General features: G+C 41.0%; 1 protein-coding gene across 4 annotated transcripts in view; it reads right to left on the reverse strand.

Annotated features, from left to right (window-relative positions):
- The window catches only part of DSCAM (DS cell adhesion molecule), a 397,849-nt gene that overhangs the window by 125,161 nt on the left and 254,672 nt on the right, over positions 1-18,016 (reverse strand). For all 4 annotated transcript variants that reach the window (XM_075197270.1, XM_075197269.1, XM_075197271.1 and 1 more), the window contains exons 16-20: positions 16,358-16,428; positions 15,226-15,466; positions 12,201-12,347; positions 10,746-10,901; positions 8,434-8,567 (exon numbers count right to left, since the gene is read on the reverse strand). In XM_075197270.1, coding sequence (XP_075053371.1) covers positions 8,434-8,567; positions 10,746-10,901; positions 12,201-12,347; positions 15,226-15,466; positions 16,358-16,428 — 749 coding nt within the window. The remainder of the gene's footprint in view (positions 1-8,433; positions 8,568-10,745; positions 10,902-12,200; positions 12,348-15,225; positions 15,467-16,357; positions 16,429-18,016) is intronic.

An 18,016-nucleotide genomic window follows, 5' to 3' on the forward strand; every position in this document is an offset into this window, starting at 1 on the left:
TATTCCGCCAAGGTCACAGAGTTATACCAGTGTGAGATGTGAGGAATGTGGATTAGTGGGTGTTAGAACATGAGACACAGTTAGTAGTGGGACGCATGAAAGACAGGGCTGTGTGTAATATGGCAAGTAGTATGAGAGAGGGATTAGTGGTACGTGTAGTGTACAAGAGATGCTTAGGAGAGGGGGTATATGATATGGTATAAACACATTATAAAGAGCGTGTCACAACATATCTTACAATAGAGTACAATGAGGTTGTCAGTAAGATTCGGGAGTCACAAACCAGCCTTGGACGACCACACTAGATCATAGCTGTTTGCTATGGACACGCCTGTATTTGTATACATCTCCTCTTGTTTTACAATAGTCAGTGAATAATGGGATACAGCAGCTATATATTACGGCTTACTTATGGGTATGTAAAACAGTGCGGTATATTCTCCCTTACTGTATGTAGGTAGAAGTCTGAGCACTGACACCCAGAGATAAAGTTATACAGTGCGGTATATTCTCCCTTACTGTATGTAGGTAGAAGTCTGAGCACTGACACCCAGAGATAAAGTTATACAGTGCGGTATATTCTCCCTTACTGTATGTAGGTAGAAGTCTGAGCACTGACACCCAGAGATAAAGTTATACAGTGCAGTATATTCTCCCTTACTGTATGTAGGTAGAAGTCTGACCACTGACACTCAGAGATAAAGTTATACAGTGCAGTATATTCTCCCTTACTGTATGTAGGTAGAAGTCTGAGCACTGACACCCAGAGATAAAGTTATACAGTGCGGTATATTCTCCCTTACTGTATGTAGGTAGAAGTCTGAGCACTGACACCCAGAGATAAAGTTATACAGTGCAGTATATTCTCCCTTACTGTATGTAGGTAGAAGTCTGACCACTGACACCCAGAGATAAAGTTATACAGTGCAGTATATTCTCCCTTACTGTATGTAGGTAGAAGTCTGAGCACTGACACCCAGAGATAAAGTTATACAGTGCAGTATATTCTCCCTTACTGTATGTAGGTAGAAGTCTGACCACTGACACCCAGAGATAAAGTTATACAGTGCAGTATATTCTCCCTTACTGTATGTAGGTAGAAGTCTGAGCACTGACACCCAGAGATAAAGTTATACAGTGCGGTATATTCTCCCTTACTGTATGTAGGTAGAAGTCTGACCACTGACACCCAGAGATAAAGTTATACAGTGCAGTATATTCTCCCTTACTGTATGTAGGTAGAAGTCTGACCTCTGACACCCAGAGATAAAGTTATACAGTGCGGTATATTCTCCCTTACTGTATGTAGGTAGAAGTCTGACCACTGACACCCAGAGATAAAGTTATACAGTGCGGTATATTCTCCCTTACTGTATGTAGGTAGAAGTCTGAGCACTGACACCCAGAGATAAAGTTATACAGTGCGGTATATTCTCCCTTACTGTATGTAGGTAGAAGTCTGAGCACTGACACCCAGAGATAAAGTTATATAGTGCGGTATATTCTCCCTTACTGTATGTAGGTAGAAGTCTGAGCACTGACACCCAGAGATAAAGTTATACAGTGCGGTATATTCTCCCTTACTGTATGTAGGTAGAAGTCTGAGCACTGACACCCAGAGATAAAGTTATACAGTGCGGTATATTCTCCCTTACTGTATGTAGGTAGAAGTCTGAGCACTGACAGGGCACATTTTCTGCTTACTGGTCTGGGGGAAGGTGACACAATGTCGGCACTATCCTGCCCAGCCGGCACTTTCTCACAAAGCTGCTGACTGGATCACAATGAAGATCCAGCGATACATAAAAGCTATTGGGGCTGACATCTGCGAGAGCTCTGAAAGGAACACACATAACTGAGCAGATCAATTTCAGATCTAAAGTCATTTAATATTAAATTTGCCTCAACAGAAAATCTTCACTTCACAAAGAATGTAATACAGTTGGCTCTGCAGTAAATGTATGTGGCTATCTACAGCGCGGCTGCTTATACAGCTATTTCATTGCTTACTGAATATTTTATACAACAGATCCTGAGTGAACGATGTCCTCTCTGTATCATGGTTGTACTTTTTTTTCCAACCAACTTTATTTAGCTTCACACAGCTGATTAACAAAAGGATAAGGATGTCCCTCCTATGGAACTCCAATTGTTATTGATATAAAAAAGCACCTTATTCCACTGCCCCACAAGATGTCCCCAGGAAGTTCCTCAATCTTCAGGGTTAAAAAAAAAATAATCAGATTATCTAAGATACGGGTTTTTTTTGCCAGTTTAAAAGAAATTCCAGTTGTTCTAGAAGAATATAGAGCCCGTTTTTGCCACATACATGTGGTTCATCAGGCCTGATAGCAATGAGGAAATGTACTAGAACTTGATTAAACATGTGAGCAACCAATTTCTAAGTTTTTACTGCAGAGTGCTGATAAAGTCAGAAAAAATACTTTAAAAAAATGATATAACATATACTCTATATAAGTTACCCACAGTATTTTGAGGAATGGCAGAACTGCCCCTTGAACAGAATGGACAGATCACTTCTGAAATGGCAGGTGTCAGTGTCATCGGATGTTGATGGAACTTAGTCCAAGCCAGTGATGGGCAAACTATTTCAGGAGCGGCCAAATAAAAAAGAAAAACTTTAGGCGGGCCAATATAATTTATTAAAAAACTCAAATATCGAAATATATAATACCAATGTTTTGAATGGGACGGGAGGGTGTTATATAGCACTGTTACCTCTATAAGTGCAGCGATCGTACAGACACAGTACTTATTTCAGCAGGTTGCTGCAGATCCGTCTTTCTGGTGAGCCACTAACTGACAACACAGCAGCCAATCGAAATCCGCCTTAGTATATGGCCCAGCCCATCTCTTCTTACATGACTTTCAGCCATTAGGGGGCGGGCAGGTGTTTGAGTGATTGACATACGATGTGTCCTTTTAGGAAGGAGGATGAAATGTAATGGAGGAAATAGCTGGGAAGGCATAAAAATGAAGGTTCTGACACACAGGGTCGGCCCTAATAATTTTATGCATATTTTAATGAATTTTTTGGAAATATTGGCGGGCCGGATAGAACCTCTAAGTGGGCCGGATCTGGCCCGTGGGCCGTAGTTTGCCCATCACTGGTCCAAACCAATAGATTTCTGATTATTATTGGGCATTGCAGCCATTTGTTGGGCCACATACACTGAGTGGCCACTTTATTAGGTACACCTGCTCGTTAATTCAAATATCTAATCAGCCAATCATGAGGCAGCAACTCAATGCATAAAAGCACTCAGACATGGTCAAGAGGTTCAGTTGTTGTTCAGACCAAACACCAGGGGGTAAATGTATCAATGTCCGGATTCTTCAACTCCGGCGAGATCGGCGTCTTCAGCGCTTAAATTTAAAGCGGCGCTGCCTTGTAAAGGGAAGTTTCCCTTTACAAGGCAGCGCCGCTTTAAATTTAAGCGCTGAAGACGCCGATCTCGCCGGAGTTGAAGAATCTGGACATTGATACATTTACCCCCAGAATGGTGAAGAAATATGATCTAAATGACTTTCATAGTGGAATGATTTGGTGCCAGAAACTGCTAATCCCCTGGGATTTTTATGCTCAACAGTCCACAGTGTGGAGTTTACAGAGAATGGTGCGCAAAACAAAACCATCAAGTAAGCAGCTATTCTGTAGGTGAAAACGCCTTGTCAATGAGATAGGTCAAAGAATGCAAGACTGGTTCAAGCTGAAAGGAAGGTACAGTAACTCATATAATCATAATAAGAATGCATGGTGCCTTTTGTCACTGGTGCAGGCTGGTGATGGAGTAAAATGGGTAATGTTTTCTTGACACATATTTGGCCCCTTAAAACTAATTGAGCAACTGAGAAGTTGCCCGCCATGTGCACCCCTTTATGACGAAAGTCTGCCCATCTTCTAATGGCTACTTCCAACATGTCACAAAGCACACGTCATCTCAAGCTGGTTCCACCAACATGACAATGATTTCAGTGTACTCTAATGGCATTTGGGATGTAGTGGAATGGGAGATTCACAGTTGACAAATCTGGCAACTGCGTGATGCCATCATGTCAACATGGACGAAGATCTCTAAGGAATGTTTCCAGCACCTTGTTGAATCAATGACACAAATGATTCAGGCTGTTCTGGTAGCGAAGGGGGTTCCCAACCATATTTAGAAAGGTGTACCTAATAAAGTGGTCACTAAGTGTATGCTGTAAAATGGTAATGAGTGTGGTCAGATTTAGGCTCATCATGTTTATCTTGTAACCTCACTGTTGCTTGAATGTTAATTTCTATTGTTGCTAATGAAAGATAACAGCTATATCCGTCTAGCTTCCTAAATTAATGTCTGACTTAATCTCTTAATTAAAGACTTGTCCAAGTTGGATGGTCTAGTCACATGACACAGTTTGGCTGTTTGCCAGAACTCACTTTACAAGAGCTGTCAATAGGGGATGGAGATACGTTTCACCTCTACCCCTCCTATAAATCATCTTTCCTAACTCATGTCCTCAAGGCACAAGAAATAAATAAATGTTACTTTTACAAAATACTGTGCACCACGCATCATTAACAGGTCATATAAGTTATTTTCAGAGTTGGTAGATCTGCAACATGTTTTGAGTATCAGGTTTCTTGTTTCATATTGTCCTCTTCCTAGACTGGACAATACAGAGGCAGACACAGGGAATTAGTAATAAACCGGACAGAATGATCAGGCGCAGTGAAATAGCCTTTTTGTGCTTATTACTTTCTGGATGGACATGGGTGGATCAGGGATCACATGGAGAATGTGGGATAGTCTCAGCAACAGCGAGATATTCTTGCTAATGAACTTCTATAAGGTGGAGAGTGCTCCCTTTTAGAGTAGTTCCCATTTTAGCGGGAGTCCGCAAAGACTTTTCCGTTGAAGAAAGTGGCAATATATAGCAGAAGTCAAATAATATTCACACATAAAGCCAAGTAAATAAAATATCAAAGTGTAAAGATGTGACTCGTGAAGACAGTACAGATGATCCTATACTGACATACACTAACTACAATGAGCAATAGCTTAGCTGTAAAAAGTAAGAGTTATAATTAATTAAAGGGTTGGTCCAATCTGCTCGTAGGCAGAAGCTGAAGGTGATATTCTTATTTTTTACTATTTTATGTGACAAATAAGGCAGCAAGTTATTCTGCAGACATAAAACGCATAGCAAGCTGTGTTCCATCCCCATATCTTTCTGGTTAGTAAGTGACTGTCTATAAAAAGCTCTGTAAAATAGTTCTCGATAATCAGAATTTATAGCATTGATTACATGAGCTGTAATTATGTCTCTGTAGCTCTGTTGGATCTATGCAAAGTGCGTGTATTGCACTGTTACAGTGTAGAAGAGAAAACAAGATCATTTGCATGTATCTACCCACAATTCATCGGTCCAAGCATTTATTGGTATATATGTAAATTATATGTAAATGGTTCTTGTTCTGTGGGGAAATGCTGGTTTTGTACTGGGTGGGATCATGTAATGCCTACGGTGTTATGTACATAGTGTATCTAGTTCTTCAAACACAAGGAAATGGATAGAATTAAGTTCTCATAACAAATTATTTGCCCTTAAGAAATGCAGATGTTCTGGAAGGGAAACGTCTTTATTGGCAGATTATTCACCATAGTAGTACAAGATATCTGGCAAAATATTTATGTGTGTCTTAAGGAATAATTGGGACAGAGCAATGTTCTGCAGATCTGTAGAGAAGGTAGTAAAATAAATCTTCAAATTATGGCTAGAAAAGATGTCATTATGCAAAACGAGGACAGTAGGAGATGAAACCATACAAAGAAATATATCTTATTGAAACATAATTTTGTCCCATCATACACAGTTGGATGCTTTGCCTTAGAGTTGATAATGGAAAATGCAACAAATGCAGATACAGATACAATTTCAGAAGGATACATTGTTACATTGTTACTGCATTTGTTTTACAGCATTTTACACTTATTACAAGAAAGAAATCTGCAGCTTTTTATTGAACGAAATCATGATTGTTCCTTCATTTTGGAACTGAACTTATTACTGCCGTGACAACGTTTTGACCCAATACCCCTCTGAGGACACATTGATGTATATAAATAGGAGCCGATCTGCCATGCAATGTAATTGCACAGTAAGATTTATAGGAGACGAATGCTTAGTTGCGTAGGTGTAAAGTGTTTACAGGGAGGTGGTGAAAAAAAAAAAACAAGAGGGAGAAAAAAGTAGAACCACACTGCCACCTGCTGTCAGAATTCTTGAACTACAGGTTTCAAAAATTTGCACAGCTATATTCAGTATTTTCTACAAAATGTGCAACAATGGAGATGTGACAATCATAATTCATCTTGTAGAACAATTTGTTACTCTAATAACATTGTTCATTTATTGGGGGTAAAATCTAGAACCATAGAGAGCTGCACAAACCTTGTGTGTGGTATGGAAGGGCACCTGTAGCCTCTGCACAGCAGAGGTATACTGCAGCCCACTGATCAAATTATTTACCTCCTCTCAGGGATTCCACAGGGGAGATCCAAGGAACAAGTGTGGGAGGCGTAAAAACGCCATTTGTGTAATCCCGCAACCGGGTCATGATCGTCTCATCACATAGCAGGGAACGTGGAATCGCACCAAAGCCACGCCCACTTCAGGATGAAGTTACGTGGGATGTGGGACCATGGACTACTGTGCCAGGAGTCTCCCGGACCCGGATATTCCAGGAGACTAGGCGAATATGCTTTGTGGGCTGAGACAATATTTAGAAGAATGCGGTCTTACAAGTCATTAAGACCCAGTGACATCACTGAGGCACAGACTAAATTGATAGGCTACATTCTTATAAATAGTGTCTCATTCTGACACATGGCTGCCTCCACTGTATACAAGTGATGGGTGAAAACAGCTGGCAACAAAAATACAGGAGATACTTTTGCTGAGGCTTCCAAGTTTCATTCTCTATGAAACCAGGACCAGCTGTTCAGGAAGAACATTCACAGGTCCGAACCTTCTTGATATGGTCTGTATGAAGGTAATGAAGGATGTAAACAGATGTCTGTTAGTTTATCTCCCCCATATTCCTAGAGATCTGTTCTCCGATGCACCTAACAGGTACTGCGAAAAGGGGAACATGGGAAAGCAGAGCAGGATCTCTGGGTTCTGCAAAACCAAAATCTGTAATCTGGCCCTGCTGTTCTCCCACGTAATAGAAGGAAATATGAGAATTAAAGTTGTGCAGAAATCGATAAACCATAAAATTATAGAAATGTATAAATCAGGTAATTATAACAACATAACAGATTCTGGGAAAAACAGACATTTAATCCAGGTTACTTTATGGCAATGGCCAATCAGTTAGACCCAGAGCGTTGTTTTACCCTACAAAACGTGGTGCAGCTGAGATACCCCAGAGGAAATGTATCCTGTGTGTAGTGAATGACACTGAATCCCATATAGTGATAGCTATGAATACAAAGAGGGGACTGAACAGTCGAGCAGGAAAGTAGGATGTCAGTGTCGCTTAATGGCAATTAGCGGCATCGCTGAGGCATGAGGTACTTTGTCACATGTTCATACTTGCCCAGTCTCCCGGACTCCCGGGAGAGCAGGCATTTCTCCCGCATGCTGCCTACTTCCTAGTGAAGTGGGCAGGATGGAAGCCTCAATGACGCGATTCACTTTTAATCGCGTCATTTTGGCCCCACTGCCCGCAACAAAATGCCAATTTCATTGCAGGGGCGAAGTCAGAATGACACGATTGGCCATGGGAGTTTCAGTGTCAGAGTGTGTGTGTAAGATGTGTGTAAGAGAAATGCATACGTCTGTGTATGAGAGAGGGGGTGCAAGATTATGGGGCCTATTTTTATGGTCTTTTCCCCTTCTTTGTTTTTTTTGCTTTATATAATTAAATATAGATAGACAGATAGATAGATACACTGTATATATTATACATTCAAACATCTAAATACACACACACGGCTGGATTCACAATGAAGTTTTAGGGGGCATATTGCTTGTCCCGGGGTTCCCATAACTCTTCATCTGGCCCTCCATACAAAGGGCCACAATGAGAAGGCCAGAATGAATCCTCACTGTCCCTTGTTCTGTAGCAATGGATTATTTGGGAGTTCAGGGAATAAGGATCCAACATTCATTCAGTCACAGGATTAATAAAGAGTAAATGAACTAATGTCTGTACATTTTCACCTAAGCCAAAACAGACCAAATGCACACTCTGGAATGGAAGGCCTTGGGAACATGAAAAGACATAGAAGAAACAAGCATATATCACTCACTTTACAACACTGATGCTGGAAGTGTCCTAGTTATAATAAAATATATTTAAAAGGAACATTAAAGATAGTAAAAGTATTGCTTGTACTGAGGTATCTAAGCATGGGGACTTACTGTGGGGTACGGATGTGAGCAGAACACCGTGTACTTCCGGATAATTCCATTTAGTTTCAGGGGCGGAAGCCAGGAGACATAGACTATGGAGGCGGAGGCGGCAGCAGCTTTAACTCCAGCTGTAGGACCTGGAACTAGAATAGAGAATGATGTATGAGAATGATTGGTCCTGCTGTTTACATGATGCATACATAGAGCTAATTACACTATAGCTTTTATGGGATTATATCACTGTTATTTTGGAGATAATAATGAAATGGTCTTTATTTAATACTCAAGGACATATAAAATATAGATCTTCTCCATATCTCCTTTCTCGGAGTGTGACTAAGGTATTACAAAAGATACCATACAAATCTAACACATTCTGCACTCTTCACACAAAAAAACCCCAAACCCTGTATCAGTTAGAAGTGTAAGATAAATGTTTGCTGTGCACTACTATAGACCACACTGAATGGGACTGACAAATGGAAGCTGAAGATGCTGCTGCAGGAGAAACTTATCAACACACAGCAGCAGCTTAATCCTCATAATACATTGTAGAGTGAGCAGCTGGCGGCCTCTAGTGGATCGTTTTGGTATATCAGGTAGCACACACACAGTACCAGCAAATGTGCAGCTATACTTTTTTGAGTCACTAGTTTTCACTACAGCTTAAAACCGCTGATCAGATTTATTATTGTTATTATCATTTGTAATATGAAACATCTGTTCCCGGCTGTTGGACGAGGGGGCCAGAGTACTCAAACTACATTCCCAGCATGCCTTGTGCTGAGGTAATGGAGAGGAGGGGGCACCATAATAATGTGATGGCAGGCACTATGGAAGCAACCAGGAGGGGGCGAAGTGGTGTCTGCACTACTACCCAGGTCCAGATGTTAAATAAACCTATTGTCCCGGGGTGATCCTGTATCCAGAGGATATCCAATGCCACTGTTCAGTGGTGATCCTGTATCCAGAGGATATCCAATGCCACTGTTCAGTGGTCATCCTGTATCCAGAGGATATCCAATGCCACTGTTCAGTGGTCATCCTGTATCCAGAGGATATCCAATGCCACTGTTCAGTGGTCATCCTGTATCCAGAGGATATCCAATGCCACTGTTCAGTGGTCATCCTGTATCTAGAGGATATCCAATGCCACTGTTCAGTTGTGAACCTGTATGCAGAGGGCATTGTCATTACCCAGTGTTGATCTGTTGTCCAGTAGGTGTGCAGCATCTAGAGGAGGTCTGGAGTCCACGACAGTCGGTACTGTGTGTAGACTCAGCACCAATTCTGTCCAGCAACAGGAGGTCTTTGGAGACAGTGACTACAGCCAGAGCTAGTGTTTGCACCAGAGTACATCCCAGGACCTTACAACTGTAAGAAGCTCCTGAACAGTGTGATAAACCCTATGAACTATTACTACTGCATATTGAGTTACTGATCGTGGCAGCATTTACTGGTTCATAGGGTTTAGCCTATAATTTCATGCATCACAGGTGACTGTGATGATACCAGGACGTTAGGGTAGGCACACAGAGGAAAATCCTGGTAACCAAGGTTCAGGGTCACACAGACAGAGATTAGAAGGAGAGTACTGAACCTTTATTACAAAAGATGCACATTTAATGCAAACAATAAGCACAAAAAAAATCTATACTTTAAATCAACACCCCAAACACTCACCACACAACCATACCCACAAACCTCCCAGTGTTATTAACGGAACAATTATAAACGGAATAGTCCTTGGATTCCACAAAGGCCAGATAAAGGGTTGGGGCTACTCCGTGGTCCAGCAGCGGGATAAATATCACGTGTAAAATTTTAAAATCTCAAAAACACTGCAAGGGACATGCCCTCTATTGGTGCAGTAGGGATCTGAATCCCAGTCTCCCTCTAGCCGCTGCACCAGGGCAAACAAACCCACGAGCAACTCCGGATGGAGCAGAGATTCACGGCAACCAGATATGTAGGGTAGTTTGTGGGTTAAATGCAGGATCAGACGCAGGAATCACGATGGAGCGGGCGAAAGACAAAACTCTACACCATGATCCTGGACACCCTCTAGTCCCCTCTACAGGCTCGTTTAAAGTGTCCAATTTTCCCACACGGAAAATCCCCCCCTGTAGGGTTAGGGTTACCATCTAAAATTTTGCTTACGCTAATATACCACTGAGAAAAACAAATACAATAGGCACACACAAATATAAACAGAAGTTCGTTTGCCTAAGATTTGAGCAACAAGCATTTTAATATCATTTTTCTTCTGTTTCTAAAATGATCGGTGTCTACTAAAGAGCCCTAATCATTATAACTCTTACCATCCTCTTTGGTTCTAACGAATATTTGCTCGCTGCGTACCCCATCTCCAGCCCGTGTAAATGCTAGCACCTGTATACTGTAGTTTGTATACTTCTCAAGTCCATCCAGTTCTAGTAATGGTTGAGTTGTGGTAACATTTTTTATTTCCCCAAGTTCTGAAAGAAGAAAACAGAAATAACAATACCATCAATACCAAAACTGTCCTACAAATATATTTTTTTATATCAATACCCAGCAGTTGATTTGATAGTGGCAGAGTCTCTGCTTTGTCAGAGAACAGCCTTCTGGCCTGTATCCTAAGACCCCTGTTATAATAATATATATACTGTACTGAACATCTGAAAATGTGTTCTTTATATAATTAAATGAAGAATCAGTACAACAACTTTTTGGTTTTTCCCAGGTAAAGCATATAGTTTAAGCAAACACTTAAACGTCTAATAAACAATGCTTCTTTTAAGCCCAATGTATGAAACCGTCATGACACAGAATACAAGTCTGACAGCTAGGTTTGAGCACTGCAGGATGTTGTTCTCTATACTCTTAGCAGATCACTGGGATTTATATTGGATGCTGTATCTCTTCCAGGGGCAAACACAGGATATGTAGAGGGGGGTTTCCACACCACGCTGCCAGTGGGCGTGACAAGCAAACATGGGGGCGTAGCTATAATATTAGACAGTGCTTGGCTGCTCTCCAACTCTTCCTATCCCTATAATATACACGGGCAATGCTGCGTGCACTACTGTTAGGTGAACTACTGTTAGGTGCCCGCAGCTCTCCCTTTTCAAGCAGAGTCGTATGAAGCCGGAGCAGGGTCCAGCCACCTCAATCATACAGTTCCCCAGGCTTGGAGGGGGGTTTCCAGGCACTAGGAAACCCCCTCGATTTGCCTATGTCTTCCTGACCAAAGTGTGTCTGATACAAAGCATAACAGTCAGCTACTCACAGCCCCTCATTAAAGTGCTGTCATGAAACAGACAACATATTAAGGTATCTGTTACATTTACTGTCTGGTACAGCCACACAATGTCTTTGTTATTCCACTTTATATATGTCAGCATGTAGCTACCCACCCTCTGGGCAGGCATGAATATTAATGAGTGTGTGGACGGCCCATGTACTGGCAGGAGCATGCTCACTGTGTTCCTGAGAAACCTCTTGTGACAAAAGCTGCCAGGTTTCACTGCAGACTTCAAATTGTGTCTGAATGATGAAATGAGATTAGGAAGACAGGGTCCTTCGCCCACATAAACCGCTAATATGATCAATGGAATGACATTACAACAGCGAGAATAAGACAGGGTGGTAAAGAGAAGTTTTATTGCTCATTTTCTTCATTTACCTGTTAGAAGAAACTGTGCTATAAAGTGTAACAATGAGACATTTCTTCTAACTATTTATTCCTCATATGTTCTGTCACAATTCCCAATACGAAGAAGAAGTTTACGTACCTCCATCTAGAAGATTTGCCCAGAAGATAACCCTGAACCCCTGGAGAATGCCATTGAGGGCTTCTTTGGAAGGGGTAGACCAAGAGATGGTTATTGTCTCTGGCGAGGTTGCAGCTGCCTGGACATTCTCTGGGGGGCGGCTAGGCACTGAAACGAGAACACATCCGATATATTTTACTTCATCCCAAAGGTGTTTGACGATGGCATTCCCGGACTCACCCAGAGAGACTTCGACAATGTTAAAATATTTACAAATATTGTATTCTGTCCCTGATATAGGAAAATCCAGTGCATTATTTACAGTAAGTCTGAAGTGAAATTTCTGCACACAAAAAGAGGAATAAAAGTAGTGCTCTTAAATGCCAGAACAGCACTGTTTACTTCCATATTTCTGTGAAAGACCATTACATATGACAAGTCACTAAATACATTGTCCTGTTATCAGCAATATATAGTACAGCAGATTTTAGTCTAGCTTGTTTACATGTTCACATGACTGTTAGACCAAAACATTCCCATTATCTTCTGTCAATGTACATATAGCACAATAATGACCACGTTAAATGAGAATTAAGTTCAGTGTGAGGTTCCATAGGACAATGGAAATAAAACAAGTCTTCAGAAAAACGCTTGGAGACCTCTCAAATTCCAAAATACCCCCTATAGTTCTCGTATGATCCAAGCACTACACAATCCCTGATCATTGTGTGACAGACCGAATTAAACCCTGCACCCTCCATCTTAATTGGGTACCTCTTTATGCTTCTAGTTCTTCCTACCAGCCTCCCCATCCTTCTGTAATTTTCCTTGTCAATATGTGTTTCCTCAGTTTACATGCGTCACATGCTGTTCAGTTTCTACCAATATGTATATACACTATATGGACAAAAGTATTTGGCACCTGTTAATTATTGAATTGAGGTGTTTCAATCAGACCCGTTGCCAGAGGTGTAGAGGATCAAGCACCTAGCCATGCAGTCTCCATTTGCAAACATTTGTGATACAAAATGGGTCGTTCTGAAGAGCTCAGTGACTTCAGCGTGGTACTGTGATAGGATGCCACCTTTGCAATAAGATGGGTCGTGAAATTTCATCCCTGCTGGATATTCCACGGTTAACTGTAAGTGATATCATTAGAAAGTGGAAGCGTTTATGAACAGCAGCAACTCAGCCACGAAGCAGAAGACCACGAAAAATCACAGAGCGTCGTCAACGACTGCTAAGGCGCATGGTGTGTAAAAGTCTCCAATGCTCTGCTGATTCCATAGCTGAAGAGTTCCGAACTTCGCATTAATGTAAATACAAAAACTCTGCGGCAGGAACTTAATGGAATGGGTTTCCATGGCTGAGCAGCTGCATGGAAGCTTCACACCAAGACCAATGACAATGGACTGCTATAAAGCACACCGACACTGGAATGTGCAGCAGTGGAAATGTGTTCTGTGGAGTGACGAATCACACTTCTCTGTCTGGCCGTCAGGGGGGCGAATCTGGGTTTGGTGGATGCTGTGAGAACGTTACCTGCCTGACTGCATTAAGGCTGTGAAGTTTGGTGGAAGAAGAATAGTGGTATGGGGCTGTTCCACGCTCAAGACTTGTGGTCTTATTGCAAGAACCCCATGTTTCATCATCAGTCCTATCCTCAAGCTATTCGCTTTCCAGAGATCTCAGTGCATCAGTTCTCTGCAGTTCACCACTTCTCAGTTGGTATCCTGTGTTACCTGTTCCACACTCAAGACCTGCGGTTTTGTTGCAGGAACCTCGTGCCTCATAATCAGTCCTGTTCTCAGCTATTTGCTTTCTAAAGACCTCAATGCTACTGTTCACTGCCATTCACCTGAACCTCTGCACTTACTGTCCAGCAGTCCTGATCCACTCCAAGGTTCCATCTCACCCTGCTCTAATCCACCTTAGAGGACCGTGACTTGTGGCTAGAGAGCGGCTAAGTCCATATTCCCTTGCGGGGATCCCTGGTGAATACCTCTCTCCCGTTAGGCTCCGCACCTCTCTAGGGGTAAGTCTATCTAGAGCGGGGCTTTGAGATCTATTCTAAACTCAGGCTCTGTGACAATGTCATTACAGTGTCCAAATACTTTTGTCCATAGTGTACATTACTATGTAACATCTGGACATGATCATCCCACAATGTGATGTTACATCTTATCTTTTGTTACAATCGTCATGATGTTTTTGATTTACTGTAAACTAATGTGTTTTCTTCTTTTGTGTTTTTTCAATAAAAATAGTTTGCATAAAAGACGCTCTGAGACATCTTGAAGGATGGCCGGTCTGACTTGAAATTTGCAGGGTGGAAAGAATACAGTCCAATGTACTCCCATGTTAGGACCACTCCCTACATTCATTGCAACTTTTACATTTTTCTCCTAAAATACTGCTGAGTTCAGCCTCATGTATGTGTTCTATTAATCAGCACAGCGATGAGACATTAGATTGTCTTCATTACATGAGTCCCTTTTGTGTGTTTGCATATTTCATTACATTGGTCAAAAATGCATCTAGCCCTGACAATCTATGCCATGATGTGGCTTTCACCACCTCCAAGGACAAGTAAAAAAGTATCACCCTCTCCCTAAATCTCAATGAAATAATCACTTTATGGAAAATGAAACTATTTTTGCATGCGGGTGCATAATAAGGTGTAGTAATGCTCCATGCACTCTGTAAAGATCCACGTGGCTCCTCCCATCACATATAACAAAATTTCACCTGCCCCTGCAACCATATCGCCCAACATTCTGAATCCCAAAAGCAGGACAGAATAAGGCCGTCCCCGCTCAAACTCCGGGCAGTTGCACCCAAACTCCGCCCACAAATGGAAATATCTTGTCAAATACCTACCCACATTCCCATTAAGTCACGCCCCTTAGTGAATCGGGACATACTGTCAAAATAGGGACAGTTGTGAGGTATGCACCCCGCAGACACCTCAATCTACCCATACATATAAGCTCATAAATGACCCTGGCCACACACAGTAGGAAATACAACCTGGTCAAGCACTTACCATCCTCTAGCGTGGTGGTGATAATTTCCTGAGACGATGGCCCTGTACCGGCCCGGTTACAAGCCTGCACCACCACTCCATACTGTGTGAACTTTTTTAGGTTGTCGAGAGTATACACCTCGCTATCCCCAGTGGTGTCAACAGTGATTATATTAAACTGGTAATTGCCCCCTGTACTGTATTCCCGGAAGCCAATCTGATACCCTCGGATAATGCCGTTCTGTAGATGCTTTTTGGGGGCCTGTGCAAAAAAAATAAAAGGTAAGCTGAATCAATTCTCAAAGTGGAAGCATTACTTCAGTGCCAACCCTACACCCTATAGCCCTAAACCTAGTTAACTGTTAAATCAGGTTCCTTGCAAATGGGTGAGTCCCTATAGCAGTGATTTTCCATCTTTAGATAACTTTATTACATTATTCACGCCTTCCAGTGACTTAGACTAACACACCACTTTATCTTCTGTATTTGTCATCCATGTTTTTATTTCATCAGGCAGTTTATATTTGTTATCCCAAAGGTGTTTCATGAATAATCAACTGTATCCAATGCAGTTTACAGCAAACAGATATATGCATAGAATTGTCTAAATTCAGTTCAACGCAACATCTAAACTGATCAGATAGTAATGACACTGTAGTAAGATAAGTAGTAATAAAAATGATTTTGTTGTTATGATATTTACTGACTCCTCTTAAATAGGTTCTCAGAACTAATCTTTTGATGTAGGTAAAACAAACCTTCCCAGTTGGTTGATATGATAGATAAATGCCCATACAGTCAGCTCTGTGCACAGCATATCACAGCAGATACATTTTTAAAAATTTCTGCTCAGAAAATACTTTTTGGGATATTAACTAAAAAGTAATGCATAATTAAATGTGGGAAAAAATGATGCATCTCAAAGCAACCAAATTCTAGTTGTCATTTGTTTCTAAACGGTTTAAAGCATTGAAGCAAATAACAGGTAAATACACCTTGCACTACTGTATGAAATAAGCCCCATTTGTTATGAATAAATAATAAACAACTTTACTGAACAATCCAATCCATGGCAGCCAACACCAAATAGGAAGCCGTGAACCTTGACCAATACTTTTGAATATATATTCACCATCGTTGCACATTCACTCACCTTCCAAGTAACCCTGATGCTTTGAGAGGAGATGGGATCGAGTTGAACTTCCTGAGGTGGCCCATCAGGTGCTGAAAGAACAAACAATAATCAGACTATTCATATATATAATAGCTTCCTGCTGTTGTTGAACACAACATAAACTGACTCACACTTCTATCTATGGAGAATATTGGAGGTTATTAAACTTGATTACCATGAAAACTGACAGAAATTTTTCACTCTCGAGTATAGTATTCAATAAAAAATAAAAATCATATCCAAATCTTGTCCTGAACACCAAGTGCGAGAAATACAAATATTGAAGAGAATACATCCTATCAATTAACAAGGGCCAGTGACATCATTTAGGGAAATCTGCCCGCTAATGAATTAATAGGATGCATTCTCATTTACCACATAGGCAAACTAGGCATTGCCCTCTGACAACTATCTTTTATTTTTTTTAACCAAATAATATGTTGTAATCACTTACAATGAATAAGACTGAATCAGCTATACATAAAGCTATTGTTACAGACAGCATAATGAGGGCCAGTTCAGTTTCACTATGAAAATATGATACAGTTGGTGTTTTTTCAAAGTGACCGCACATAAATATTGGTACCAGTATTGGTTAAATTACAAATGGATGCCTCCACTGTGTGAGGGCAGCAGGTTCACTCTTAAAAGTTCAGCTATACACACCAAAACATCAACAAGAAAAGGAAATGCACAAATAATTACACAAAAATAAAAAAAACAAAGATAAATTGATATTTTGAAGGAAATATAATGGTTCTATATATGCACTTACAAGCTATGACCACAAGATGTCATCTTATACCTGTTACTGTTAATACACAGACAACTGCTTACTACCAATCAGTATACTCTTGCTGTGTAATTGTTTCCTACTGACAGTGCTCCATGGCCATAACTATAACATTTTAGCACCAGGGGAAAAGGTAAATTGATTCTCCCTAGTCCTCAACTGTAACCAAATTAACCTAAAATATTTATGTCACTCATCCAGTGTTTCAGGCACCTCTTAACACTGGTACCTAGGGAATTGCCCAATGGTGGTGCCGCCCCTGATGACTGGTCAGGTAGTCTGCCCTGCTAAGTCTTGGTGACACAGATGAAATGTGCAGCGCTTGACTTAAATAGTGAGTGCCAGTGTCCCCCATGTGTGGACTATCCTGTGGAGTAACGCTAGGTCTTCCATGGAATAGGAAAAAGATCCACTCATGTCACACTGTTATTCAGTGGGTTGAGATTTGACCAGTGAGTCTATCCATCATCATCATTTATTTATATAGCGCCAACATATTCCATAGCGCTTTATAATTGGGGACAAACACAGTAATAAACAAACTGGGTAAAACAGACAAAGAGGTGAGAGTGCCCTAGGTTCCCTTTGGGAGTCAATCTAATATTGAAGATTGTCCCATTGTTCTAGATAAAAACAAAGCGCAGTGGACTAGCAGATCCTCTACAAAACTGGAAGTGCAATGTGAGTGGATTAAACAGATTTATTAAAACAATATCATCAATTTTTAAAACATAGATATTTCTCAATGTGTATACAACATAAGCAGATCTCTATTCATAGGGGGTATCGAATAATAGGTGCACCTATATTAAATGATCTTCATCTGATTGTTCTCATTCCCTTTA

Source organism: Mixophyes fleayi, chromosome 2, assembly GCF_038048845.1.
Source record: "Mixophyes fleayi isolate aMixFle1 chromosome 2, aMixFle1.hap1, whole genome shotgun sequence".
NCBI lineage: Eukaryota > Metazoa > Chordata > Amphibia > Anura > Limnodynastidae > Mixophyes > Mixophyes fleayi.